The sequence below is a fragment of the Anas acuta genome, chromosome 3, assembly GCF_963932015.1.
Source record: "Anas acuta chromosome 3, bAnaAcu1.1, whole genome shotgun sequence".
Classification (NCBI taxonomy): Eukaryota; Metazoa; Chordata; class Aves; order Anseriformes; family Anatidae; genus Anas; species Anas acuta.
The window spans coordinates 103,681,078-103,700,662 of record NC_088981.1 but is presented as its reverse complement, the minus strand read 5'-3'; the positions used below and the strand labels follow the sequence as shown (position 1 = coordinate 103,700,662).

Here is a 19,585-nt window from a genome sequence, read left to right as displayed (position 1 = left end):
GTGTCCTTCAGGAACTGATCCAACTGTATGATCTAATTAACAGACTAGGAAGTAACCTGTATTGTGCAAACAGCTGGAGAAGGGATAAAATTTCATGTAAAGAAAGGGATATCAAGGGTGAGATTCACTGCTGTATAAAAGGTCTATAGGAGACATATTCCATATTTGGGAAAAAAAAAAAAAAGTTTCACCTGGTTGCAAAAAGTGTTGATTGTTGATTGCCATACCCTGGTAGGGAGCCAGTGAATAAGCAAGTTGCCTGTCTCATTATAATTAGTTAAACGGCACATATCATATGTGTTAAGCAATAAATCCTTCTCAAATTCTTCTCATGGATGTGTAGTATGCTTTCAGAAATTTCTGAATGACTCTTCTGAGAACGTCAGGTTCGCATTTGTGACCCCAAACCAAATGCTTTATGATCGAATGAATACGAAAGTTGTATTTACTTACCAGCAAATCTGGATATTTAGGGTGTCTCTGGAAATAGTATCTTTGTGGGTTTTGATGTGTATACATATAAAATTCTATAAAAATTTTCACAGCCTGTGTTTTTCTTAGAGATGCAAATTGGCAATCTGTTCCAGAATGTATTCGTTTTTGTGCTGCAGCTTTGTATGACATTTATTTTCTTGATCATGTAATTCCTCAGTCTTTGGCAGGCAAACACAGATAATTTAGATCAAAGGAATGGAGAGTAGTGTAAAACTTCTCATCAGAGTACTTTCTGGAATCCTTTATGCATTACAGTAACATTTGCAGGAAGTTCCAAAATGAAAAGTCTATTTATGCTCTTCCTACTTTACTGAACCCTAATTTCAGATGTACAATGAAATGAAATCATTTAATAAATAGTAATATATACTTTCTTTTTGAAATGGATTGGCATGGAAGAGTGTTAAGTCAGTAACTATCTTTAGATGAATTATCTCGTTTGATGTTAGAATAACAGGAAACATGGGTCTCTGCCTTGTTTTGATTTATCCTTTTTGACTTCTGATGTTCCCAGGATGTCTATATGTTCTCTGTAGGCATGGGGTCTCTTTCTAGCTTGGTACTGCTAGCTTCATTTCTTGGTACTCCAGCAGAACAAGAGGCACAATATTAACTTTAGCATGTAACATGCATTGCACTGAGAGCCACCTTGCTCAGAGATTAGAAAATTTAAAAGGCAAGGAACTTCTTAGATCATTGCATGATTTCCACGCATCTTTTGAAATAAAATTTTAAAATTCTGAGTCTGCCACTCATCTTGTAAATACAGCTTTGCTAGTGAACAGACTTTTTTGCATGTGTTATTTACAACAGCTTCTATTTCTGTCTGCCACGTGGAGACAGAGAAATACCTTAATTGCAGACTCTCAACTATCTTTAGATTGATCATAAGTGGTTTTGTTCAGATCTTTGATCTTTATTCAAAATGTAAATGATTATTCATTTTTAGCAAACTGAAATGATACATGCAATATATCTTCTGAGAAAACTATCTTTTAAAACATTTTAAGTGAGAGAGCGTGACAGAAAATGAACATTGCTGCAGCTTCATTGTCTTTGAACTTAGACTAACAAACAGTAAAGAAAGATTATTTTATTAGAAGGGAGTTAGGATAAAACATAAGCAACTTAACTCTTCACCAAAAATGTTTCAAGTATGAATACTAACTAGTATATTTTTTCAGAGAATAACATTAAACAAAATAAATGAATGATAATACCTTGCTCTTATTACACACCTGTGGTGGCCCACTCAGCAGCAGCCTCCTTGGGTGAAAGGTGTCCATTCTGCCCTCATTCCTATTATTGTAGTCCATATGGGTTGGCTTGGGCACCGTCCATTGGCGGTAGTATAGAGATTGCTCCGTGCAAGTCATCATCTTACTCATAAGAGGACGAAAAGAACTTGCCCACATAACAGAATGATAAGGTAAAAGGGAAGATGATTTGGGAAGTCCACTGCTGTCCGTAGAGGTAATAATATCATAAACCAGTTTGGGCAAGAAAACTATGGGAGGCTGTTTTGATGCTTTGGTCATGGAGCATTGAGAGGTCTGTAGGATGAAGGAGTTGTGAGTAGGCGCAGAGAAGGAAGAAGAGGAGGAAAAAGGTGAAGAGGATGAGGAGGTGATGGAAACTTGGGCACTTTTTATGTTCTGTTTTGTATCCAGTTGTTCTGTTACTGGTGATAAGTGTTTGCTGACTGTTGTTTGTGCCCCCTTGTCTACCTTCTGCTTCTGCCTTTCGTGGTTGTTTGTAGTTTCTTCAGTGCTGTTGCTTAGCTGGGGGGATTTGGCTGTATCTCCTACTGTTACGAAAGGAGGTGATGACTCACTGCAGAATGCTGTAACTAAAAGAAAAATTCTATTTCAATACAGAGCAACAATGTCATCTAGTCAATGTCATAGTTAAACACTGAAAAATCACTGTGATATGGTGCCTGTCAAGTAATGCAACCTCACCCCTGCTCCTGCTTTCAAATTAATCATACAGGAAGTATTAATGGGACTAGTTTGGAGTATCTGTCTCAATGCAGCAACCACCTTTACAAAAACTGAATTTGCATAGGAAAGCTGTCAGTGATTGTTTTGTCCTCTCCTTCCCTCATCTATTCCCTGCTTGACTCAGGAGTTCATCAGATACCATCATCTCTCAAGAACACTATAAAATTATGTAAACTGTTGTTTAAAGGAATGCAAGAAAATAAGTACTGACAGACTCTTACAGGAAAATAAGTACTAACAGGAGAGGAAGATTTCCTTAATCACAGGCAAATTTTGGCCACATGGACACTGTGAATTGAACAGCACAATTTTAAAAAAGAAAAACAAGTGGTGAGAAAGTTTATAAAAATTTCTTCAAGTTGTTTTGGTGATGGTGTGTTTGTGTGTGTGTGTGTGGTTTTTTTTTGCTTTTATTTTTCTTTTGTAACAACCATTGTGTCTGCAGAAAAGAAATCAGGCCAAATATGCATGTCAGCATGGTGAAAACTACAATTAGATCAAAAAGATTTTATTGTCACTGGCCAAAAACAACATGTTTTTAAAAAGCTGCATGACATCGCAACTCCTCTATAGTTATGGTACAATTTATATTCTGCACTTCACTCAACTCTCCTAATATTATCGGCATAAAAAGCATGCAAATAAATTTATCTGACAAAAAGCCCTAGTAGTTCTCAACATTGCCTCATGCTTTCTATGTCGATTTGCAGATTAGAAAGGAAACAAAGATTTAAAAATGATCCACCTCTAAAGAAGATTCCAAACAGTGCAAAATTAATGAGTGAACATTCTGGAGTGGGGGGGGGGGAGGGAGGGTGGGAACCCACAAACAGGACTGAGCATGATTTTTTTGTTGTTTTTTTTTTTCTCCCACGGATTCTCAAAAGATTTTTTTTTATTTTTTTATTTTTTTTATTTTTTTTTTAATGTAAGGCATGTTTTCTTGTTCATAAATTGTCATAGCTTCAGTGAATACAGTCAGCCATTGCAGTACTAACTCAGGACTGATACCTCGGTTTCCCACATTAAAAAAAAGTGCCTGTTTTAGGTACCCCAGCCTATGATTACTTTTCAAGCAACAAAACATTTTATTTCTTATAGTTCAGAAGTCTGATTCTTAAGGGTAGGTTTTTTAAGCTGTCTTTAGCGACACTATTAAAATAGGCCTTGCCAAAAGCTTGGTGATTTATGACTTTAATTCTTTCCCTAACAAGCTGAATAAAAGGTCTCTTTCATATCCTAACAATAACTTAACAGAGATAATCTTAAGGTCTTACTGGAAGCCTTTGAAGAGAGAGATGAAGATGCAGAGTCATGGGAATGAGATCTTTCTCTTTTCATAGGACTTCTCTTTTCTGAAGTAGAACCTGTTTCAGGAAAGGTAGCAGGGGAAAGCAAAAACAAAACATGATTTAAATAAGCCTGTAAGAAGTTATGGCTACATAACTTCTATGGCTATTGAAGCAGCAGAAAGAACCCAAGTTTGTCTGGATTTTGTCCTCATCCTGGACAATGTGAAGAGTATCTGCTTCTGCTGTGCAGTTTTGGATTAGCCTGAGTTCTGATCTAACTACGCTTAGCTGCAATAGCCTCACAAAATAAATTCTGCTGCCAGTAGTTGGCAATTTCCAGGCATGCCTCAACCACATTTTATCTTTCAAACCCATGCCTTACTTTCCTCACAAATCAAGTGTCAGGGAAGCCAACTGACAATGAGCTCCACTTTGTTGGTACGTTATGAAATTACCTCCTACCCCTTACGTTACAACTCTATGGACAAATTACATCTCAGCTTTTGGTAATGACAGTCTATATTTAGACAGCCACCAAGGATATTTGCTTGAGGTTCATAGCTTAGGCTTCTATGTCAAAATGCTTGTTTCTGTACAGTTTTACCACAATAAACAGATACATAAGCACTGCTATAAGTCTGTCTTCTTAGCTGAATTGAGCCTTTGAGGAGCATACCATAGTTAATGGACTAGGAAAATAGCCTTACAACTTAGGTACCTAATGTCAGTGCACCTTTGACTCAGATCACATATAATCTTGGCTTTCTTCAACTAAATGGGCAGAGGTATTCATCCCACTTAAAACAGGCTTCTATTGTAAACAGTCCGAGTGTGACCATAGGTGTTTCATTTGTACATCAAAAGAATTTGTTTGATTAAAGTAAATATTTCTGTTCTGCTTGTTCTGCTCTCTTTGCTATCAATGAGTAAGAGCTCAATAAATGAACAGTAATAAAGTCTCTTCTTCATTAGTTAAAGAAAAAAAAAAAAAGGAAATGAAAACAAGTAGTTTGAGATTTAACTAATTTACAGGAACTAAAATTCCTAGTTTTCCCCAATTGCAAGGTACAACAAACAGTAAAGAAAAAATGTTATGAAATTAATGGTATCTCATAACATCCATCAATTCCCACACAAATTAAAAAAAAACACTTTCTGGGTAAGTCACTGTATGTTTACATATGATATGTTTTAATTGCTCTTAAAAACTGATAAACTTGCCAACTCTACAATTTCAATTTGAATTCATGGACAGCACTCAGGAGTACTCAAGAAGCACTTTAAAGTTGCTACATTCAGATATTTCTTCTAGCCATGATGTTTAATTCTTTACAAACTAGAGACTATTCAGCTTGACTTTGAACAGTTCCCTTGGGAGGAATCTTCAACACTGTCAGTATGTAAGGATAGGTTAGGCAGAATCAGTGAGGGAGTTTTGGTGGAGATGTCCCTGCTGTGAAGTCACTGCTTCCCAGATGGCAAAGCACAGAGAGGGGAAAAAAAAAAAAAAGAAAAAAAAAAAAAAAAAAGGAGGGAGAGAGGACAGAACCAATTAGCAGAGAAATAATACATGCAGAAGAGCATGATTATGACAGATTAAAATGCCTCAGCAGCAGCACTCTCTGGGCAGGGAAGGGTGAGAGAACAGTGATTCACTAAGATAAAGCAAAAGTGAGGAGCAGAGGTAACTCAGTAAAGCTAACACTGGCTAACCTTTACTGACTAGATATCACAAATAATTTCGTATTTTCTAATACAACTCAATCATTTTACAGCTTCTTTTAATATTATTACTAGCAATACCTTCTGTTGCTATTTCTTCATCTTCGTTATCAGTGCTGCTTAGTTTCTCTGGGTCACTTTCTAACACATCGTTCATAACTGCTTTCTCTGTGTGAACTTCTGAGCTCACAAAGTATGCTGCCAAACCAAGTTCTTGCTCCAAGGTTGTCCTTACCAAAGAAGATGAATTTATTAAACGTAGGTCACAGTATCTCAGTGATCTGGAGAGAAACAGATATGGTAATATGAAAACTCACTGTAATCTACGTTATTTCTTTTCCAGATGCAGCCAAATGGAAATTTTTTTTAATGATATACTTAAACTATGGATGAGATAGAGCACAGTATATCTTTGGTGCTTAATAGGTTTACCACTATGGTGTGCACAGTTTTATTATTCTTAATCCAGTTAAGCAGCTTAACTTAATGTTCAGTGCACTGAACATTAACATCAGCACAAGAAAAAGAGTATCATTTGGGTTTTAAGCCTAATACACAGAATGGGATTCAATTGAACATAAAAAAACATGCAGTACTATTTTGGTGGCCCCAGGACATCCTGTCTGCCTCCCAGCTTCAACTCCAAAAGGTGTGGATCTCTTCACATGTCCTGTAGCACATATGCCAGCATCCTGCAGATGTCTCATCTACCTTTTGGTGTCTGAAGTAGCTATAGATTTTTTATTTTTACTTTTTTAATATATCCTTACTCTCTCTTGTATAGTGGGACAACTCTCCTACCACTTTTAAGTTATTTGTATCTTTCTATAAGCAGGGGATTGTTATTAATAATAAGCTTCTTGTATTTGTGATATAAAAATGGAAAAGCAACATCTTGACACTGAAATCTGCTTTCTTCTCCCACGAGCATTTAAACAGTTAATTTTTAAACATTTGGAAAGCAATGGATAAAAAACTTCCACTGAGAAAATACCAGATCTTCTTACCGTGGCAAAGACTCCCCCTGTGGATCCATACCACTAAATATTAATATACAAGGCAAACCCTCCAACTCCAAATAGGTCTGTGGCCTCCAATCTACATCTTCAATTTTCTGCCAGACCTGCATAAAATATGCTGTTGGACATACTGATATGGCACAGATAAAAATACATTTTATCATTCATTATATGAATCGATTTGTACATGGATAGAAATTCCACCAAGGTAAGCCACATAGCAGAGCCAATTACAGGTAGATTTCACCGTTCCTAAAGACTTTCAGGTAGCAGTCTGACTGTTATGAGCCTGAGGAAATTGGGACAGTATGTTCTGGTCTGAAAAGTCTCAACTCCATCTGCACACTGCTGAGGCTAGAGCATACACAGATAGAGTGGATATAGTGCATGAGACAATGAGGATGAGCTTTGGGAGACAAGAAAACAGAGACTTGCTTCTTATGGCAGATAAAGTATGGGTGTCTGAGTCCAAGGAGGGAAATGAGTTAGGAATGAAACCTTTTGACCTTAGAGTAATAGCAGGAGGCTGAAAGTGTTGAACATGCATACACCACAGCCCTCACTTAATACCCTCTGAAAACTTCTGCTCTTCACCAAAGTTGTCAGTTCTCCTGGTAACTTCATGAGAAGTTCAATAATTAGATATATGATTTGAATCTTTAGCATCAGGCTATAAAACTTTACTCACATCAGTCAGTACATTTTGCTGTGAGACTGACTTACTACAGATAAGGAATACACAGCAGGAGCAACAGTAAGACAATTCAGCTTCTGACATTTGTACATTTACCACTGTTGTGCATGACTGTGAAGACAAACAAAAAGTGATTCAGAATTAATACTAGTTGTTTGTCTTTTTTTTCAGAAAAAAAAGAAAAAAAAAAGTTACAAATAGCAGAGCAAGATTAGAATTAGGCCCTGGATTTCTAATGATTTTGTCTAACATATCACATTAGGCACAGTACAGAGTGTAATATACATTTTTGCTTTGATGATCAGATGTTGGTAGTTTTATGAAGAACAAGGAAATATCAGAGGCTTTTGTTACATAGATGACCCAAGACTCTAGACCTAAAGCACATAAATGAATCCATGAAACAACACATGGTCCAGAAAACATAAAGCAAGTCCTGAGCTGTGAATACCAGGGTGTTCAAGGACTCATAGCTGGCATCACTGATTTGGTGCCTTCATGCCATCTGCTGGTGAGAAGAATAATATAAACCTCAACGGGTCACTGATTAAAATCTTTTTGAACTACAATAACTTTGTGAGAAAAGTGATAATTTTATTTGGCTGTTTTCCCTATTGTTATAAACAAAAGCAGTTCAGCTGCTTGGGAGGGTTACTGCTGGCAGCCAAGTTCTAGCTGCATGAGTTAATATTCAACTGAGTAACCAGAACACAACCAGAGTGAGGAGAGTAAAGTAATCACAGATTGTATGTCTAAAAGATAAAACTCATGCTCCTTACAGTATTTTTGAGTTTTACAAGTAAGAATCACACTTCAGCTTACAACCATAACTCTCACCGATAAAGTCTCCCCACCTACCCATCTAATGAAGCTTCCCAGTATATTTCATTCTGTACGTTACCTTTAGTTGCTCCACAAAGTGCTTCCCTATTGTGATTCCAGAATTAGGATTTCCCAAGATTATTTCAAAGTTATCTTCAAGGGCTAGTCTTTCCCTTACATTATACAGACGTTCATATGCCACTGCAGCCAGCGGGGTACATGGAATTCTCAACACTACCATGAGGCCATGACCACTAGGACATTGTCTTGAAGAGTTTATTAGGTTTTGGGTGATTTCCAGAGTTTCAACTGAGGTGTAATTCTTCATCTGAGAAAGACCACACACTGCCATCATAGCTGCAGAGTAGTGTTGTATGAGGACAAAAGTCCTTATCACTGCACTGTGTAATCTGGGAAACCTGAAATAAATGGTGAATTAAATAGTGAAGTATTAAAGACTAGAGTGAAAAAGCTAATGTTCTCCAAAATATAGTAAACTTAAGATTTCCTCCTGTAAAGAATCCTTCATATTTACTGTACAACAGACTCTCACCAAAGTGCAGTTTGATAGTTCTTGCAATACATCATTACACAATCAGAACTGATGTTGTCTCTCTATTTCTCAGTACAAATTTAATAAGCAAAGAGTTCAGTAATGTTACATCACTTCAAGTAACCAATACTTTACTGCTGTTACAAAATTTATTACAGAATATTTGCTAATGCACTCAGTAATACCATCAATCAAAATCAAGGCATTTGTCAACAAGAACAGTATTTTTCATGATATGTTATCTTTAGGTGCTTTTTTCTCTTGTTTTCTTACTAAAGCCCCAAACTTGTTTCCAATAGATTCAATAAATAGGCAACGTTCAATGAGCACTCCATGTTTCCCAGCCCAGGTACACCCTGTCTCAATCCCCATTCTACAGTAGGGAGAAACATGGATTTGTAAGAGCTTCCTGTGCTCTGGTTTTTACAAAAAGGAAACCTGAGTGCGAAGTACAAAGAGAAACTATGGCTTGCTCAGAAATGCACCTCATGTGTGTGATCAGAGCTCCACAGCACCTGGTAGCAAGCCCCATAAGTTGTGTGGACATGCTCAGTCTGTTAGTTACCAATATGAATTCACAAGATTCTACTTGTCCTGACTTATTCTTGTTATAGATCCCAAAGAGTTTATCCACAGTTGCATGCATTCATGTGCAGTGATTCTAGACTTGTCTTGCAAGGACCAAGGAAACTTAACTGTTGGTGTATTTTCAAACTGTGATGATGTTCAGAAGATTTTTACCACTGACTTAAGTGTACCAAACATAGTGATATATCTCCTTCCCTTTTTGGTCCTTTTATGCAGTATACACAAATAATACAACAAAATCAGCCAGGGTCAGCAAGTGATAATACTGGACAAAAGTGAGAATGTGTTTGAATTTATTATAATAATCTGATAATGTAATTTCAGATTATTGTAATATAGAAGTAGCTACTGGTCCCATCCAAGTACACACATTAAAATAGGCTGAACAATGTGCATGGTCATGGTAAGAGGCAGCCTAGACTAGTTAGATTACACACCAAATGTGCAAAAAAAAAAGATTAAAGAAAATATGAACAAGTGAAATGCCCTTGTATACAGAGTTGATTTGTGGAACAGTGAGAAAAAAAGAAAAAAAGGTTTCTAGCTAGTAACTCAAGACACTAGAAAAATACGCTTCCTAAATTTTCTGCATTAGACCAAGAAGTGTACTGTACCTCTTTCCCAAAGCCATCACCATTGCTTCGAAAGAGCTGTCGTACCGAAGCAGTGGAATACTATGGCCAGATAGAGTGGATTCAATGAATTCTGACAGTCCAAAGTATTTCTTGTTCTCATGGTATAAATCTACACCCTAAAACAAAGGAAGCAATACCAATTTAAAGCTAGCAAATATTAATGTACAATTGAATCGCTGTTATCTGATATATTTGCAGTCACATTCTCCAACAAGCATACATATACTTAGATGCATACTAAAACAAAGAGAGAAAGAAACAACTAATTTTTTTGAAAGGAAAGAAGTTTGACTTCATTTTTCCCTGTTTCTTTTTCTCTCTACTCTCTCCCCATATATACATAAGTACAGACAGAAGATCTATGCAGGTTAAATATGCACACATATCCAGAAAATTCATGTACCTACATTTCAGATGTTGATGATTTTCAGGTGCTTTCCATTTATGTAGCTCAAAGACTTTTAGCAAAGCTACTACAGTTTATAGGAGATATAAAATGAATAATAATAAAAAAAAAAAAAAGGCAAGAAATGACAGAATAAGTGAGGGTTAAAAAAAAAAAAAATGTCACAGACTAAATAAACAAACAAACAAACAAAAAAGATGCCATGCAAACTTCATTCTTGTCCACAAAAATCATAGGGCCTCCAAAGTTCTACCAAGTATATAAATGTAAAATAACTTATGAAAAGCTTGCAAAAGCATCTCAAAGCATCCATCTTACATTGCTGTATGAAGAAGGCCAGTGGATCTCATTGTAAGGGCTGATATGAGTATGCTGTGTCTGGAGCGCATAGGGGAAGGAAGTTACATGGAGTGTCACAATATTTGGCGCCTCTTTCACCTCCCTGCAGTTCAACAGTCTATCGACAAGTCCTGTAGACAGTTCTGTTTGAGGATAAAGGCTATGCATAGCACTGCAAAAAAGAAATCCAAAATTCTCCAAAGTGATTGGCACAAGGGAACATTTGGGTCCATAGGATAGCTTTAACCTGGATGTGAAATTGAAGTTAAACATATACAAGGAACTTAGGACTCTATTCTTTACCCTGCTTTTGGTGTATAGAAGGATGGGAAAAGAAATGCAAATTTTCAGTGCACCTGAAAATTTCCATAGGACTGGTTAACTCCCTAGCTAGCAAATTACCAGTTTCTTACAACCACCAGAATATGAGAGAGAAAGGATGAAAGAAAGCTGACGTTATGGCAGTTACAAATAATCACATAGTCCTCTACTAAATTTGGCCAGATTATTAGAATTGCCCCTGAGACAATATAATTCTTGCCTACAAAATCAAGATAGAAAATGACAGACTGTAAGTCGGTACAACAGAAAGACAGAGGGAAGCTACCTGTGACAGATCTACTACAAAACGGAAGAGTAGTTACTGTTAGGGCAAATGCCGGTATCATAGAACACCTACAGTCAATTCATTGCTCCAGAGTAAGACTTCAGTCCAAATTCATGCTATTTAATTTTTGGCATTTACTTGCAGTGACCAAGTTACAATCCTAGTCAGTGCAAGCTCCTGTTTGTCAACACACAGAGATAAGTAATTCCAGGAATTTGTTGTTTCCACCCAAGACCTATGCCAGCTTTCAGAAATGCACATGTCTCTGTTGGGTCTATGTGGGCAATCCCAGGCAGTTAAACTCCTCTTTTAGGCACCTTATTTAACTGACTTCAGTTAGGGTGCATGAATCCTGCTGTACAGAATAATCGCTTCAATATTTGCCACTTACATGTCTTTTTTAGATAAAAGTAACAAAAAAAAATATATATCAGAGGTTAGTAGCAATACGGGTACATCTCTATCCCTCAGGGATGTTATATGCCTTAAGGGCCATTGTTCAAGTTCCTAAGATATAGAGGAGTTGAACAGGAAACCCTCACATATGCAAAAATACAGGTTTGATGAAAACACTGGTTCTTAACCAGTGTGAAAGTCAAGGTCTCGTCATCTCATTCACAAGCAAAATTCAAAGGTTTTTTGTTTCAGAAACACTATGATGTTTGCAATGTTGGAACATGCTGGTGTTTCTGGAATTCAGCACATTCTCCAACTTCCCCGGTGCCTCAGGAGATACAAAGCAAAAGCAGCCCATCTTCTCAACAGGCAGACTGCTAAGAAGGCAAAGAAACAATGAGCTATACAAGTGAACTGACAGGGAACTTGGTAAACATTGAACAGAAATCTCTCTGCTCCCTTGAGACATTTACCTGAAATCATGTACATGCAGAAACATTCAATTCCTACAAAGTTAAAAAAAAAAAAAAAAAAAAGCAGCTGTGTTGGCTCACTAGCTGCCTAGTCACTGTGGAGGGTGTTTGCATGTTCTACAGTCCAGAGGACTCTGACAGAGGATAATGAATTTTGTGTACTTTCACAGGAAGCTTTCCTTTGAACAAACAAAAACCAGCCAGAAAAACGATAGCTGTGGCTGAAAGAAGGTAAGAATGGTGAGCAAAGAAAGCTGAAATGTTCCACTGGGGCGTAATATTACAAGCAGAACAAAAATAAGTCATGAAGAACCTTAAAAGAAAACACAGTTATTCAACACATGGGAAGAGAAAGTTAGCAGAAAGTTGCAAAGAGAGATGAAGGAAGACATAAATCATAAATCTGATCTTGAGAACTAACGCAAACAATAATTTTTCTGAAGTTGCAGTTTTCTTACCTCATTAGATCCCAGTGTGCGTGATCGTGGATTAAGACAAACAGCGTGTGTGGATTCTGCATAGAGTTTTGTAAAAAGACTTTGAACTTAATCTGGGCGTCTGCATCTAGTTTCATAACATACTGTTCTACCCTCTGCTTTGTAAGATGCTCCTTTTCTAATCCAAGTTCTAATAAAATACCTAAAGAAATGGAACAAATATAAGTATTTCCAGATACAAATATTTTTAATGGTTTTACTGTAAATCCAAATAAAATAAGCACCTGAGTGCCAGAGATGAAACAAAGTCTGCTGATAAGTCACTTCAGAGGGTGGAACACAAATCAAGAAATCAATTTTCTCGAAGGAACCCAAATCAAGATTTTGAGTGCTGGAGTCAGCAATTGAGCAAATATGAGACAGCAGTTTCTGAGCCACTGCTAGCTGGAATGGACGAATCTGATGCCGTTCAATCTCATAACCTGGAAAATGACAAAATTCTGTTTAGATATACATGCAAAGTCTAATTGAATGCGAAATCTTAGAGACTGGTGAATAATAATTGAGCTATACTTTAAGGTACTTTGCTTATGAGTCTGAGTTCCAATTTATGAAAATCTATATGGAAAATTAAAAGAAATCTTGCTGCACTGGGGCGTTTTGGCCCTGTAAATCCCTTACATATTGAAGAGCTGAAACTGAACTTGTGCAACAGCATTCTGCTACCACAGAAGTAAGACTTAGAGCTTCAGGGAGTACAGTATCTGATGAAATGAAGCAGAGCATCCATCAAGTGTAAACCTGCATGTCCCAAAATGTAAGTTCCTGATCACCTCAGAACAGAATTTTTCAAGAGTCTAGGACTCTGCCCAGAAGTATCTAACTGCACACCTAAAGACCTGTTTTCAAGTACCCGACTGTTAACTGTTTAGAAGGTATTTCTTACTTGTACACACAGCTGCTCCAGTTCCATTCAGCGCTGTTGATTTATTCACTGAAGCAGACAGCGATGAAGAGATGTGCCCTTGGTTTTCCTGATAAAACTTCTCCAGCAAAAGATCAATGTCACCCTCTATCAAATTGAAAGTATAGTGGTATAAACGTCCAGGTTAATAACAGCTGCATTTCATACTGATTTTTTTTGTAGGTCTTAAAGAGCTTTATATATGCTAGGTAGTTGCCATGCTCTTAGCTTATTGGCTACTTTTTACAGGAAGCCTCATCTTTTTCTATTGTATTAATATTAATAAAATGTATATCAGGCCAGGGAATGACAGATCAGCTATGCAGACCTCTGCCTAGGACATTTATAGAAGATACCAGAAAACTAGCTCCAAAGCCCTGATCTAAATCAGCAACAACAAAGACTTCAAAGTCTTTAAAGTGACTTAGTTTATATCTTGACCATTGAGCTGCAGTGTTTGCTAATAAGGATTATGAGAAGCATTTGAAAATCTGGTGCAGAGCATAAATATTACTACATCTTTAACATTTTTGAGAGAGAAGAAAAATCCCTATAAAGCTGAAAGATAAATGAGAGTTTTACTGAACTAAGCATATCTGCAAACACATCCTATTCTATCCAGCAGGGACGCTGCTTACAGATGATAGCTGTGCAGAAAATAGAGTGTGCCTGTTCGAAGAATTTAGTATTTTCTCAGCAGTTAAAAAGATGTTTGAACATGTCTGCTGCAGGGCTTAGAATGGCAGGGTCTGCCCTGTGAAGTGCAACCCAATGGATGTGGATGTTCATTTACTTGTTCTGCTCAAACAAGTAAAAATCTCTGCAAAAGAGATTTTGAGAACCATACCTTGAAGATATTGGGAACAGAGACATGATGGTTCTAGAAAAACAGGTTTCTCTTTAGTGACTAGTCAAAATACCATGACTTATCCATAAGTGTTCTTGCCTTCTGCATACAGATTTACTGGTGTGATATCCATGGAGAAGGGGACTGTGACATGCCTTTTACACAGACAAGCATGCTGCATTTGCTCTAGTTGTGTGATGTAATTACACTTTCCATGTGGCTCAATCTATTCCTAGATAATCCTGTTTGTAGTAATCCTCAGTATGCTCAGTTAAAAAATGATCCAGTAACCCTGGCTCTCCGAAATTTTCTTTTCTTTACCATGCATTAAAATCAAGCTCACAGTATGGTAAGTTCAAGGAACAAAATTTTCCTTCAATGAAATAATTCTTTCTATCATGGTCTAAATGAATTACGTGCTTTTGGCAGAAGAATCTGTATCTGTTCACATGGATATAGACTTGCATGTTTTGTGAATGGATGTGTATACTTAAGCGTAATATGTTCAGTTACTTACTGATGTATTTTCATGAAACTAAGGGATTTTAGAAACTGACACTTTTAGGAGGAACTTCAATTCAAATGTACTTTCACAACTTTGTCCTGTATATTTTATTCATTTCTAATAGTATCTTGCCAGTGGAAAAGTAGTATACCTATTTTCACTTACTCAAAAGATTCAGGGACTTGGAAACATGCCTGTTTGTAGCGTATTATGTACCTGGGCAGAGGGTGCTAAAGAAGGACCCCAGAGTTTCTACTTTCCCTGTGACCAGCTGATAGTTAACTTCTTTTTGGTAGTCTGAAGGAGTAAGCATGCCCTCAGACAGGATTCTTGCCTGATACTTTCCTAAAAGAAAAAAAAAAAAAAAAAAAAAAAGTCATTTTGAAAGCACTTCAAACTAAAGTAAAAATGTTCAAAGTCATAATAAACCCCAGCTAAATGAATCTTCATGAATCTTCCCCCCATAAAAGTGGCAGAGATCAATCTTTTTTTTTTTTTCCTACACACTTATGCACCATCCGTCTGTCAGATAGATTCATATTTTATAATTCCATATGTTTGTTTTCCATTTTAGGGGGTACTTGTTGACACAGTATACAAAAAGAGCATGCAAATAGTCAAAGATATTAATGAATCTTTGTATGGCTATTCAAGTAATTTATCAGCATAGCCATCAACAGGTTGTTGAAGGCAATAAAGTTGAAAGACTGTATTTTAGAAGCCAAGAAAGTGTTCAGGCCTCCACTCACGGTAGTATCCCAGTCACACAGAGCAGGAGAGCTTGACACAGTGTGTATGCTGGTAACTTGCCATAATTTGTAGTAATGCCGTCTCAGATACATTGGTAAGAACACAGATAATTCATACAGAATGTGCTCACTGTGGAAGAAACCCAATTGTGCTTCTTGATCTTGGGTTCAAACCCATTACTCTGGGTTCAGTGCTCTGGTTTGCTTGGGCAGCTTACTGAAACTCCTCATCTCATTGAATGATTCAGTTTTGCCCTTGGGATCTCACCTGTTATCACAATGCAGGAATCAATGGCTCGATTTCTACCAGCACATATGATCACCACGTAGTTTGTCTTTATTAATTTTCCTTCAATGAGCAGCTTAAACATTTCTGAAAGCCCTTCAGCCAGAGAGTAGCTGCACTCAATGATGTGGACGCTGTCATTACAGGAGCTAGCTGCCAGGCCTGCCAGCCAGGGAAGCTGGGCTGAGGTCACTGGTGCGATCTGGCTGGGCACTTGAGGAAAGCTCTGTGGAATTGCCTGTTGGTACTGCCGGATTTCAGATAGGTGAGATTCCCGCCATGAACGCATGAATATTTGTTCCAAATCTTCAATCAGAGGGACCTGGTCTGAGGCTAAAAAAATTTAAGAGGAAAGTGTTCATATTACAAAACAAATGAACAAAGCCAGAGAGTTAAAAATATGTTTTTCAAAATAAGTATTTTTTTAGAGGTGGTCATGTTTCAGGTTTATGCAAGCATGCCTACTGACATTGGAAGATGCAAACCATTTCTTTCATTTTGGAGTGTTGTTGTGAGGTTCAAGTAAAACTGCCTTAATTGGAACCTGGCTATTAGAAATATTTAAGTGGTTAAGTACTGCCTGAGTCAGCATAATACTACTTCTAAACCATGGACTGTATGCAAGAACAATTAATTACAGTTGGTTTACTTTTTATTTTTAATTGCTGTAGTCCCAAATTATAGGAAAAGATGAACTTTTTGTGGTTATATTTCAATCTGTGTCTGGTCTTCAAGAACAACAAATTATTTAGCTTTAGAAAATAATCTTACCTAGCTGAACAAGGTAGTAGACAGTCAGCAAGAGCTGCATTTCCTCTGAAATAGGCTGTATTGTGGATGCACCATATTGTTCATATGCTCTAGATAGAGACTGTGAATTTCTGTAACATGTGTACAGCAAAGGACTCACTATCACATCATTAATGTTCCCGCAAAGATATGGGAAGTTTCCATGACCTGTGAAATGAACAGTATTTGTACATACCACATTAATTTAATATTTTTGTGTGTGTGTGAGTTAAACAATTCTAATAGTAGATATTTAACAAGTGAGAGGTTAAGCAGTATTTGGCAGTAGGATTTATCTTTGCATCTCTTATAAAGAAATACATAAGGTCTTGTTGAGTGCTTGGGTGTGTTTTTTTTTTACCTTTAAAAATAACTGGCTTTGCTTTACAGATTTTCAGCAAGTTGTCAGGAACTGAGACCGGTTCTCCTGAGCCCACCATCGGAGATGAGGCTGGCCCCACCAAAGCAGAATGTGGTAGAGATGATAGGCTTCCTCCATCTAAGATTGTACACATAATATTACTGGAGAAAAGTTTAATAATGATTTCCTCAAAGAAAAGTTATTCAGCATCATCTTAAATCCACTTTTAGTGTCAGTGTTACATAATTTTGTGGCTATTTCACACATTTCATGAACTGTTACTACAACGCATGCTCACTTTCTTGGAAGATGTATTGTAGTGGCCTTAAACATGCATCCACAGATTTTTAAATAGAACACATTAAAAGAAAACATTCTGGGGAAAGCTGGTTTTTTTCACTGCATGGCATTTTAGTTTGTATTTAGGCTATAAAATCCAAGTAAGTGCCAAAAAGACTGTGACACATAAGAGAAACAATGGATGATATACTGACCTAACTTATGACACTAACTTTAATTTCCCAAAAGTGTTTAGGTGTCTAAAGATAGATACAGGCATTTGTTGCAATTTATTAATAATGGCTCAATGATTAGATCCTAATGAGAGTTAAGCCCAGACACCTCAAATATGTAGCACATAAAAAATGCACATAAAAAATGAAACACATAAATAAATAAAAAAAGCACATAAATAATTCTGGCAATGTAGGTATTAAACAGGTTTCAAAACTGTACTGAGAATCTGTATGTATCTTTAAAATACTGCTTCTTTTCCCCCATTATTTTCTGAATAATGAAATGAACATCATCATTACCTTGGATATAGCTTACCATTTTTAATTCTATTTGGAACTTGTGGGTTGAGCTGCAAGTTCCAAGTTTCAGTAGATGATGGAGATTCTGGTGACCAACCTTTATGGCGCTTTTTTGGAGGCCCTGAATTTGTTAACGTGCCTGAATAACAGGAACATTTCAGAAAGTATTAGAACTGAATGTATTCATTTGTGTACATGATAATTCAATATGTGTCGATGGACTGTATTAAGTACTGTGGTAAACAGGGTCAACTCCATGAACATCATCATTTTTTATGGCTTTTGTTTTCCTTTCCTATCTTCTGCTTAAAGACATGGAAAATTTTTGGTTCAGAGATCTCTTAATCATCTTGGAGACTTAATCTATTTTATATCAACGTTTACTCTGTACTGAGTAATGTGCTAATGAGTAATGAGGAGTACTAAGAATACTTATTTGTATTAATACTTTGAAGTCAACACTATGGGCATTTTGCTCCTTTTACTTCTAAGTACATGATACTGCATTTCATGTAACATTTAATAACATTTTCAATGGTTTCAGCATTGTATTAACAAAGATCAGAGTTCTTTTTAACAATTTTTCTGTTGTCAGGATTTTTATACTTGCTAGTGGTTACTGTTTTTGATTTTGACATCCTATACTAACTCCAAGTAAAAGACTTCTGTATTTCTTCCTATCCAATTCTAGCTCCAACACCTTTGTCTTTAAAACCATAACCAACTTTCTCACAGTTTTCCTGGGAGCCCATGACCACTACATTTTTGAAACTTTTTTCATTACATTATTCAGTCTTCTTTGGCACTCCTCCAAATTCCTAGAATGATGAGTTTCCACTAATATCAAGTATTTCTAATTATTGAGGGTTGATAGTCCTTCAGGAATTTCTTGAAGGACTGAGTTATTTCTATTTATACATGTGAATATGTAAAACCCTTAATTACTTCATACTTGCAGGTCAATATCTGCTGGCCAAATGATTAGTCCCATATAAAATTCAAAATGGAGTGAGAACCTGGTATTACATATACAAGTATATATATAAATATATACATATACATATATATATATATATATATAATGTTGTTGTTGGTTTTTTTTGTTTGTTTGTTTCTTTTGCAAAGGATTTTAAAGTCAAAAGTAAAGCAGAAATCTTCAAATTTAGAATGAGGTTGTTCATTTGCAGAACAGCGTATGTGAACGTTAAGGATCGCTTTGTCCTTTAAACTACTACCATGTGAGGGCAGTATTTAGCCATTTGTTCTGATCATTTAGCTTCCTGGCATGAGGTTGTGCCAGAAGCGTAACTTCAAGATATTTAGTGTAATACAAAGTACTTTTGAAAATGCCTTACTCCTTACTACAGGACTATCTAATATGTTGACACGTGAAGGTAATCCACCTGAAATTAATTGGCAAGATCAGTTTACTGAGAACATGTTTCTGCATGCAAGAAAGAGATCAAGAACCTGAATGGGCAGAGAGAAAGAATTTGGCTGAGATACTAGCAGGGCAACTTGGGAAGATTTATTCTAAAACAGAGATATAACATGTTTCTAGGCACAGTAAAGACTAAAAAGAACTTTCTTGCTCAAACAAGTCAGTGACGTAACATACACTTTGTGACAGAAAACAACACAAATCATGATAATAGTGATTCAATGAGGAAAATTTATTTAATTTGGAGCCAGTTGTCAAAGTAGCAAGTACATCCCAAGGTGGACTGGAACACAGAAATTACCTATGTGTAGTTACTTATAAATCTTTCTTAATTCCATGCACAAAAC

General features: G+C 36.5%; 1 protein-coding gene across 4 annotated transcripts in view; it reads right to left on the bottom strand.

Moving 5' to 3' along the window:
- GREB1 (growth regulating estrogen receptor binding 1) overlaps positions 1-19,585 on the bottom strand; it is a 95,125-nt gene that overhangs the window by 22,300 nt on the left and 53,240 nt on the right. For 2 of the 4 annotated variants that reach the window (XR_011095381.1, XM_068678609.1), the window contains exons 8-22: positions 17,814-17,936; positions 16,983-17,120; positions 16,604-16,789; positions 15,815-16,165; positions 15,014-15,142; positions 13,428-13,553; positions 12,766-12,963; positions 12,503-12,683; positions 10,548-10,740; positions 9,803-9,939; positions 8,127-8,466; positions 6,520-6,635; positions 5,594-5,793; positions 3,776-3,865; positions 1,734-2,344 (exon numbers count right to left, since the gene is read on the bottom strand). Coding sequence is in view for 3 of the 4 variants with exons in the window: in XM_068678609.1 (XP_068534710.1) it covers positions 1,734-2,344; positions 3,776-3,865; positions 5,594-5,793; positions 6,520-6,635; positions 8,127-8,466; positions 9,803-9,939; positions 10,548-10,740; positions 12,503-12,683; positions 12,766-12,963; positions 13,428-13,553; positions 15,014-15,142; positions 15,815-16,165; positions 16,604-16,789; positions 16,983-17,120; positions 17,814-17,936 (3,119 nt within the window). In the remaining variant the exon portion in view is untranslated. Of the gene's footprint in view, positions 1-1,715; positions 2,345-3,775; positions 3,866-5,593; positions 5,794-6,519; positions 6,636-8,126; positions 8,467-9,802; positions 9,940-10,547; positions 10,741-12,502; positions 12,684-12,765; positions 12,964-13,427; positions 13,554-15,013; positions 15,143-15,814; positions 16,166-16,603; positions 16,790-16,982; positions 17,121-17,813; positions 17,937-19,585 lie in introns of all 4 variants that reach the window. The other 2 variants (XM_068678607.1, XM_068678608.1) reach the window with 1 other exon arrangement.